At 34.2% G+C, this 10,137-nt stretch overlaps 1 protein-coding gene across 1 annotated transcript in view; it reads right to left on the bottom strand.

Annotated features, from left to right (window-relative positions):
* Positions 1-10,137, bottom strand: part of LOC134236281 (beta-secretase 1-like) — a 44,185-nt gene continuing 34,048 nt past the window's right edge. Inside the window, exons 3-5 of the mRNA XM_062718464.1 lie at positions 4,245-4,329; positions 3,766-3,912; positions 1-274 (exon numbers count right to left, since the gene is read on the bottom strand). Of these exons, the coding sequence (XP_062574448.1) occupies positions 45-274; positions 3,766-3,889 (354 nt within the window). The 5' untranslated portion in view covers positions 3,890-3,912; positions 4,245-4,329 and the 3' untranslated portion in view covers positions 1-44. The remainder of the gene's footprint in view (positions 275-3,765; positions 3,913-4,244; positions 4,330-10,137) is intronic.

Here is a 10,137-nt window from a genome sequence, read left to right as displayed (position 1 = left end):
TCATCACTAATACTAGTAGACATTACCATGACAAAATCGTTTAATTAAGAATCCTGCATAAAGTGTGGTTCATCAATTAAATCATTGGAGTCTCCGTCAGAATTCTGTCTCTTCATTTTCTCGTAACACTTTGACGTCCGCCATTGATACTGAATAAAGAGAATAAACAAAGGCAGGATACAGGCTCCACACATCCCCGCTAATACGTACGCCACAATGACCAGGGTTTGGTTGGATTTCTCTGGCTTGGCATAGGCACAGTTTTCAACAGAACCTTGAATAAGAATAGCAACATTTATGAGCAAAATGGATGTTATATGATTGTAAAACAAATATCTTACTAAGTATCTAAACTAGAAAACTGACCATGCAGTCAGGAAGGGCCCCGCCATGGGGTAGAATTATAAGGATTCGCTATTCAGAATGATTAAAAATATATGAAGAATAAGCAACAGCAACTGTATTCTTAAAATTTCAAGATAATTCCTGAATATCCAAAAACCTGTCAATAATATTCTTGTATTTACATTAGGCAGAAAAGAACAACTTAACATTGAATGTAAATTTAAACAATAATGAAGCTTGTGTTATATAAAAATCCCAACATTCAATGAATGCAAATATCATAAAGGCTTGACCTTAACTTCAAAACAAATACTAAAGTAGCAGTTGCAGACAAAGGTTTTCGTTAATCTTAAAGTGACAGATAAAGACAAGCCTAATAAATTTTCTGCAGCAGGCTAGATAATTAATCCCAAGGGATTAATTCATTTAATTGTACCTCTCTCATCATTTTCTTCTAAAGTTACAATAATAACTTTTTCAGTATTAATGATAGAATGGGGGTTTTATCCAACTACCTTAAAAATCAATAATATTCATGAATTTACATAAAAGAAAAAAAGTAAAAATAAAAGAATATATCTTCTTTAATCTATTTCTTGTTTTTAGAATTCAATGAAATCATAACTCATTGTGTAAGGTACGTATTTTAACAAAAATAAAGTATAAACATTTATATTTAAATCCACATTTCAGAGTGTTCATAGCATTCCAAATTGACTTAACTTCAAGACAAACTTCATTTGCAGACAGAGTTGTTAATTAATCTCAATGTGACAGATAAAGATAATGCTTTGGATTTTCTTCAGGAGGAAAGCTAATTAATCCCAAGGGACTCATAGCAGCATTCAGTTTACAATGGGAACATCTTCAGCAGTTATCTCTCTTTGCCAATGCACTCTTATACAAAGTTAGGGAATCTACCCCACCACCCCAGCTCCAAACCAGGGGACATAGAGAAACAAACTTAACATCAAAATATGTCTTTCTGCCTATTGAACTAACATACCAAAGAACTTTATTCGGTAATAGCCAATATTTGCCCCCCAAATCAAACTTTGATGGAGATATATTTAATTAAGTTCTTAAACAGGGGAGTATATGCTGACTTCAAAGCACTGAATATTTTCATAAGTAATGATGCCATATGTACGTAATGACGTCACAAACATGACGTAAATTTCAGTTTTTTATGAATTTTACAGAAAAATGTACATATTTCGTCGATATTTTGAGTAAAAGTCACCGAGCGCATGTATGTTCAGGATCAATATTTTGATATAATGTGTAGAATGATAATATCAATGAAATATGTCAATATTGTTCCTGAACAAACTTGCGCTCTATAAATTTTAAAGCTAAAATTGTTGAAATTTTGTCCATTTTGTCCTCTTTCTGAAAAAGGATATAAAATCGGACTAGTTTTTGACGTCATAAAAACAAAAATTGTGAATACACTGCTTTGACCTCATAATATTTTCTGTTAATTTATATTTCTCATACAATTTATTGAATTCAGCACATTTCAGGAAGTTTTCAAAATTTGACTTTTGTGGGGGCAAATATATGCAATATACCGCATATAGTTCTTTGATCTTATTTGGGCAAACATAAAAAAAGTTATCAGGAAAAAACAGAAAATTTGTGGACGGAAGAATGACAGACGGACAGACGGACAGACAGAGTGATTACTATAGGGCACCCACAAATCCTTGTGGGGCCCTAATTACTGTACACAGGTTAAGATGGCCTAGAACACTGTCCAGTCAGAGCAAATCCTACTAAAGGATCAACTAAAGGGTGGTTTTTGTATATGTGATCACGATAGCTCAGCTTTGACTGTCACAGAACAAATTTTACATAATGTAGGAACTATTTTACATGTGACCAAGAAACTTCATATAAGTTTCATCTTTCCTGGCCCAGTGGTTCTTAAAAAGAAAATTTTTAAAGATTTATACATTCCTATGTAAAACTTCAATCTGCCATTTTGGCCCCACCCTAGCCCCGGGGGTCATGCTTTTAACAAACTTGAATCTACACTACCTGATGATGATTCCACATGAGTTTCATCTTTCCTGGCTGAGTGATTCTTGAGAAGAAGATTTTTAAAGATTTTTCCTATATACTCCTATGTAAGGAACTATTTTACATTTGACCAAGAAACTTCATATAAGACATAGCTCTGATAAAAATTGATCAGTGTAGCCTCCTGATACTTCTTTGTGTGCTAACTTTGGCTAAATTCTTGGTCAGCATCAAATATGCAAAAATATTTCATAAACAAATGCGCACTTTTAAACCCTTAAACAACAAAATAGGCTAAGACCCTTTTTGGCTACTGGTTTGGCTTGTTGATTAGAATAATACAAGAGTTTATCAATGTAAACCTGTTTTCACCCCTGCCACAAAAAGAGTATTGGCTCTTAGTTATAGGATTCACAAGAGTAAAAAAAATATATCAATTTCCAAATTTTCTCATTTTTGTGCAAATTTTCATCAATTTTATAGCACATTTCGTTCTTTAAAAACATAGAACAAACTTTTTAACTAGAACTGTCCAAACGGGACAAAATACCCCCCGCTGGGTTTTTCAGAAGTAAGAAATGTTTCAAACAGGAATTATGAAATTTTTCTTCCAGTGACCTTAAACTTCCCCAAATGACCTTGGGTCAAGGTCATGACACACCCTTGGGTCATGGGCAATCTTTGTGTGAAATGAGAACCTACCAAGTTTATCCATAAGAAAGATATGGACCAGACACGAATTATGAAATTTTTCTTCCAGTGACCTTGAACTTCCCCTAAAGACCTTGGGTTAAGGTCATGACATACCCTTGGGTCATGGATCTTTGTGTGAAATGAGAACCTACCAAGTTTATCCATAAGAAAGATATGGACCGGACACGAATTATGAAATTTTTCTTCCAGTGACCTTGAAGTTGCCCAAATGACCTTGGGTAAAGGTCATGACACACCCTTAAGTCGTTGGCAATCTTTGTGTGGAGTAGTAGATTCTAATGACCCTCTGTAAGAAAGATATGGACCGGACACGATTGCACAGACGGACGGACAGACGGACGGACAGCTAGACGGACAGACAGACAGATAGACAGACGGACAAGGTGATTCCTATATACCCCTCCAAACTTCGTTTCCGGGGGGTATAACAAAAAACTATCACAGTTTTAACTGTGTTCTGATTTTTAAACCAAAGAAGGGGCCAGATTCCACCATTACCATACCTTGTCCTTTCACAACTTAATACTGACATTTTTTTCCTGATACATGTAATTTTTCATTCAAATTAATCATAGCCAAACTATACATTTTTCCAAGAATTGTGAAATGACACACACTTTACTTTACAATTATGCACTAGAATCTGTGATGTTAATCAGAGGTGAAGCCTTGCATACTGACCTGAAAACTTGTGAGGCCCAGACACATGTGACTTGTTATACATCTGGGCCACTGCAGGACATGTTGTGTCCGAAAACCCAATTCTGTTATTCTGTCGATCAAACACCACATAAAACCCCTCCATTATCACTGCTCCAATCACTGTGCCTGTGTCATGAGAGATATTTTTGTTATTTATTAGTAACAAAATTTTGTTTTGATTTTTTAGCAAGAGACTAGTGGGTCTTAATGATCATTTTATTTTTTTTTTCAATAAACTGAGTTTATCCAGGAGCCAGGAGCCATGGTTTTAAAAAAATCAGTCTACTTGTATTTCATCAAAAAATTATCAGTGTGATAAAACATTTCCTCTTCATTGACGAATAAAAGGCTGTTTCGGTAAATGTCATTCTCTTAGATAAAGTTGCTGAATTCAATCATGCATGGAAAATAAATCATTCCCTGTATCTTAGTATTTGTATTTTTATGCCACGCTATACCTGATGTGGAGTTTGCAATACCAAGCTTGAAACATATTTCATCTGGGTTGCTATCATCTTTTTTCCCAACAGATTTAATGTATTGCTGAAAATGAACAAAAGAACAAAAATAGATGAGTAAAAGAAAGAAAAATACCTAGGATACTTTAGCAACTGATTTCTCTTATAGTCTGTACAATGTTTTAAAAAATTCTTTTCACTAAATCATGCTTTTTACAAATTTATACCTGTGGAGCTACAATGATTTTGAAAGACTGTTGCAAATTCTCCGCAAACTCTAAGGCTACAAACGGAAATATGTTGTAAGGAATGGCTCCATCTTTGTAGCACAAGTCTATGTCTCCATTCCAAAAACCAAGACTCAATGGTGGAGCATTGGGAGATTTCTACAATACATAAACAAATACCCTGGTATATGAAATCAAATCACAACTCAATATAATGGGTGCGTTCACAGTTCTACCATTAGTTCCAACTTTCAATATACCATTGGTGCAATAGTTTGACAATGGTACCAACTGTACCAATAAACCCTGAACGGATATTGGCAAACAAATGTAACAATTTTACCAATGTTACCAATGGGAGTCCAATGGAAACGTTGGTAATACTGAATTACAGATTTCTTTGTCTTCTAAGTTATTGGCACATGCCAGAATCACAAGAAAATCATAGCAGACTCATAGCCGAGAAACTTTTACCACATCAGGATCACACTTCTTTAGTTGCCATATCTATGAGTTTTATATAATCCATTTAATGGATCATGTCTAAATCATACTTCAAAATCATGAATTTAAGTCTTTGATATGATTTTTATGTGATTTTGTCATGATTTGTTAAAAAGGCTTATCGAGGAAAAATCGTTTATATCATTGTGAATCCTCTTTCTAGCTTGTTGCCATGTTGATAACTAGCTGTGACGTCATTTACCAACATTAACCACACTCTAGATTGTCTGCAGAAAAATATACCATTGGCAAAAAACATTGGTACCAGTGGCATGCCAGAGGTAATTAATTTTACCAACGGCAACTTTTGTCTACCAATGGCAGAACTGTGAATGCACCCAATATGTAGCACTAACTTGTTCAAATAGTTAAAATATGCACTGTACAGTGTGTATTTTTAAGAAATACAAGAGATCCTTTAGATATTGCTTACAATATCATTTTTCATTTACTTCAATGGATTTTACAGTTTTGATAGAGGAATTAATGTTCATTATAATAATGCAAACAGCTCCATCCTACTCCAGGGGGCTATAAATTGATCAAACTTGAATTCCTACTAATGGCTGTGTCAGGAAACTCATTTTGTTCTTATCCTGACCAGTGGTTCTTGGGAAATATTTAAGATACCCACCCTTTTTTATATTCATTTCCCCCCTTTAAATGGGGCACAACCTTTCATTTGATCAAACATAACATAGGCATCAGAAGTAAATTGAAAGGGGGCTAAACCAACAAAAAAGGTAAGCCTCAATTTTCAATGCCCATATTTATTTATATCTATCTTTGCAAAAAATGGGGGGAAGGGGTTAGGCTTCAAGTTCTAACACTTAAATGCTTAAATCTTATTCACAGGACAACATCAGTCAATGGTCAATTTTCGATCAGAATTAAATGCTTACTTGTGCTTTTTGGCTTAATGGGTCAGTCTTAAATGTAATCTGATTTTTTTTCAAGGAGCATAAATTTGGTATTGGTGCTTTTTCTTTTTAAAAATAAACCGTTAATTGCTATTTGTAATGTATGAATAGCGACCAGTTATTTAAATATACAGGTTAAAGATAGCAGTGATCATATAGCTGATTTCTTTTTTTATCAGATAATAACATTTTGTTTTATGATAAAGCCACGCCACCCTAATATTCTGTCTGTTTGAGTTTTACCATAAATCATCAAAATGCACTGGATTACAAGCACCTTCATGGTACTTCTGTGCACATTTTTGAAAGCAGAGAGTTTGTTGTTCCATGGACAAACCAATGGTACTTCTGCATCTAATGGACATTCTGATTCTGATGTATACAAACAACTATTTTATCTGGAAAAAGTGTTGGATTCTATATTGATGGATCAGAAACAACAGGCTCTACAAATTCAGAAATCTGAACAACAGCAAAAGTTATTAGAGGGAGAGATTCAAACCCTGAAGCAATGGAATCAGACAGCCCAAATAAAGATGTCAATCTTAGAAAGGGAAAACAAAATTTTGAAAGAAAGACTGGACAATTTGAATACTTCATACATTGCATCACAGCGAGAGGCTTGCCTGAATGAAAATCTGAAAAATTTGAATACAACATCAACATTTTTGCTTCAAGAGAATATAATTTTGAAAGATCTGATTAAGATTTTGAACTCTACTTCCATGCTTGTGCAACGAAATTTGACAACATCAGAAGATCTAAGAAAAATGGAAAGGATTTTAACCTTTGAAATAGAACAGACAGCCAGAGTCAGAGAACAGGAGATGATGAAGAATATATCCGCCACAGTCACAGACCTGGAACTAAGAGACCGATATTTATCACTTTCTTTGTTGGATGTACACAATAACATGACCATCTTTGACAACACGCTTTCAAGGCTCAGGCAACAACAGAAGACAAACGAACAGCAACAGAATATGACAATACAAAACTTATCACTTTCTGTGTTGGATGTACACAATTACACAGCAGAGCTATCGTCTTCTCTTTCTAGTTTGGATGCGCAGCAGAAACGGATGAAGAGTGAGATCCAAACACTGACAATTTCCCAGCAAAATGATATTACCAAATTGAATGATACAATTATCCATCTTAAGAATCGTACGTATATTTTTATTTTTTCTTTCAGTTCTGTTAAAAAAGAACAAAAACTTAAGAGTGAATTTTGTTGAGAGACTTTTGAAAATCAGCAATATCACATAGGCCGAATTTTACCCTTTTGCTTTTCCTCATAAAATTCACCTGGCTTGGTACATTTTTCTAAAGGTCATATTACAGTTTTAGCACCAATTTAAGATAACATATTCTGAAAGAATGTTTCCACTTAAGCATAGTGCCGTGGCCCCATTTTTGGACCCCTCTAACTTTATCTAATTAACTCAAATCTTAATAATTTTACACCTAACCAAAAAAGCCCTCTAGTGGATGTTAATTCCGGAATGTTGCGCTTGTCCGAGTTAGGTTTTAATTGTGTCACATTAATATTCGGAGTAGGCGTGGCATTTATCGATCGATTGAAAATATGTATAAATAGCCAGTTATAATGGCTACAAAATATAAAGTAAACACAAAGAACTTCTCAAGCTTAAGCCAGTTTTTTTGTTGCTTGATTTTTTTTTAGGGGGGGGGGAGAGGCGCTGGGGGATCTTGTGGGGGATGTACTCCCTCTATAAATCCAGGTTTTTCCCCTCAATTTTAGTCATTTCTAGGTGAAAATTTAACATTTAAGATAAACTGATAAACGAAGCCTACAAGTACGTAAATAAGAACGGAATAAAAATCCCATTAAAGAAAAAAACTTCTTTTGTATTTTCTAAAAGATTATGCCATATCCAATTTATTAAATCTCTCTCTCTCCATACTTTTAAAAGTACAGTAAATATTAGTACATATAATGGTGTACAGAATTTTGTTGTTGTTGTGATGCTGCATGTGGTGTTATTTTATTACCTTACTAAAACAATTTTATCAATTGTATGTGTGATTGTTATTTTGTTTGTTTGTTTGCCAATCTAATTAAAATTAGATGTTAGATCCACCCGCAAACTCGCTACACTAACATCAATGTCCGTGTGAAGAGTATGCGAGTGGATCTAACATCTAATTTTAATTAGATATTGTTTTTTTTTCTAGGGGGGGGGGGGGGGGAGGGTGTTCCAGAAAGCATCATGTGTTAAACCATCTACTTACTTCTATACCCTATGTGCATATATTTTTACAGTAAAAACACATTGAGGATGGTATTGCGACGATTGGGACTAAATCTCTTTGAAATTCTTTGACCCTCCAAACGTGCCCCCTAAATCCAAGGACTACAATAAATAAAATATCATTATATTTTGTCTAATTTTATATTCTATTACCCTATAAAAATACTAAGGCGAAAAAAAGAATTTGATGTTGATTAATTGAAAATGTACATGTAACTGTATAAGTTGGTCGCTTTCCGATGCAATGTTATCAATCGGAGCTACAGCCACGTGATTTATTGATTTTTTTTGTATTCACAAAGTTACCTGAATCTACAAATCACGTGATATATTGGAATACTAAACAGGTCACAATGAGGTCAATGAATGTAAATACCTGTAAATAGCGAAGAAAACGGTTGGCGTTTAGTACCTTTTTTAAAAAGTTTACCCTGAGCGCAGGCTTGCCCAAAATTCTCCTTTAAATATGTTGTATTTCAACAGTTCTACACCTTCGGTCCTTTTGAGAAATTTGGACAAGAATGCACTCACCATGTATCCCAGCTTTGAAGATCGGAATAACAAAGGAAATTCATGAATTGCAGTGACCCCTCTTACAAAGTATAGCCTCGTTCCTGATTTTTACTTACTTTTAATTCCAGTAATTTTGCAAAGTTGCGATTAAGACCTAGAAAAATTACTTTATTAATCTCATTAGGCTACTATCTACATATACTTTATTTTTGCGCAATTTACTGGGGGTCACTTTTTGTACACTAAGTGCAATCATTCTTTGTTTTCATCTGTAAACCTGTACTGAGTGTGTTTTGTCTATATTTGTAATTATATTGAAATATTACTAATATTTTCCAAGTCTTTTTCACATTCCAGTTCTTATGAGAAAAAATTCTAAGAATTATCCTCTTTTCTAAACTTGTGACATGATATTGAGTCTCCCTCCAAAGAAAAAAAAATTGTTTATATCATCTGTGCTTAAGAGTCCTGAAAAAATAAAGGCCTAAAATTAAAATCATCAATACTTAAATGTGTGTTTTTGCTACGGATATGAACTTTAAATAAAAACTCTTTTCAGGCTTTTTTTCATCTTCTCAATACATTGTCTGCTATATACGCATGTATAAAATAAACATTTCATATTAACAGAAAACGAGATGACAAACATATGCTCATACTTAATTTCACAAAAACATGTTCTAAAAACTTCTTTCTTCCATTTAAGATTGTGTGAACCTTGATTTGACAACAATCGACCTGTTGAATAATATAATTCATCGTGTAGAGTCGAACTGCAAGTGTACTGGTGAAAACAATTACACATTAGTCTTAACATGACATCAATCTAGATCACACGTATTTGGTTGGTCCGTCTGATTTAAGCAAACTAAATATTATATTTCTGCATGACTTCACTACATTTTTAAGATAATTGAGTGCATCAATTTTACACACCACTTTTCCTGTTATACAGTTCAATATACCAAACAATATGACTACTGCCTTGTGTATTTTTAGGTGTTCAATCCAATGTAGCTTTTACAGCTGGAATTATAGGAGAAAGTGGTGGACATACATATACAGGAACTGTTAAATTCCCAGAAGTCATATACCAGGTCGGAGGAGGATACAATCCTACAACAGGAGTATTTACCGCCCCGAAGGCTGGACTCTATCTTATATTCTGTACTAATGTGGCAAAATATCACGAAACCTTTTGGACAAAAATAATGATGAATGGTTCAGTTAAGGCAGGAGCCATGGCTTACGTTGGATCATCTACTATGAATGTCCACCAGTCAGCCTCCAACCTTGTTGTCCACCAGTTACAGGTGGGGGACAGAGTCTGGATAGAAGTATTTAGTGGAAGTCATCTGTACTCAGCTTTATCAGATACAACCTTTTCTGTGATCATGATCAACGGATCGGATTAATACTAACAGTGAGTGTATCATGATTACAGTCTCTCAGT

The sequence above is a fragment of the Saccostrea cucullata genome, unplaced genomic scaffold (assembly GCF_032062105.1).
Source record: "Saccostrea cucullata isolate Sc308-1 unplaced genomic scaffold, CSIRO_AGI_Scuc_v1 ctg1409, whole genome shotgun sequence".
NCBI lineage: Eukaryota > Metazoa > Mollusca > Bivalvia > Ostreida > Ostreidae > Saccostrea > Saccostrea cuccullata.
The sequence above is the reverse complement of the archived record's forward strand: the minus strand, read 5'-3'. Positions and strand labels throughout refer to the sequence as shown.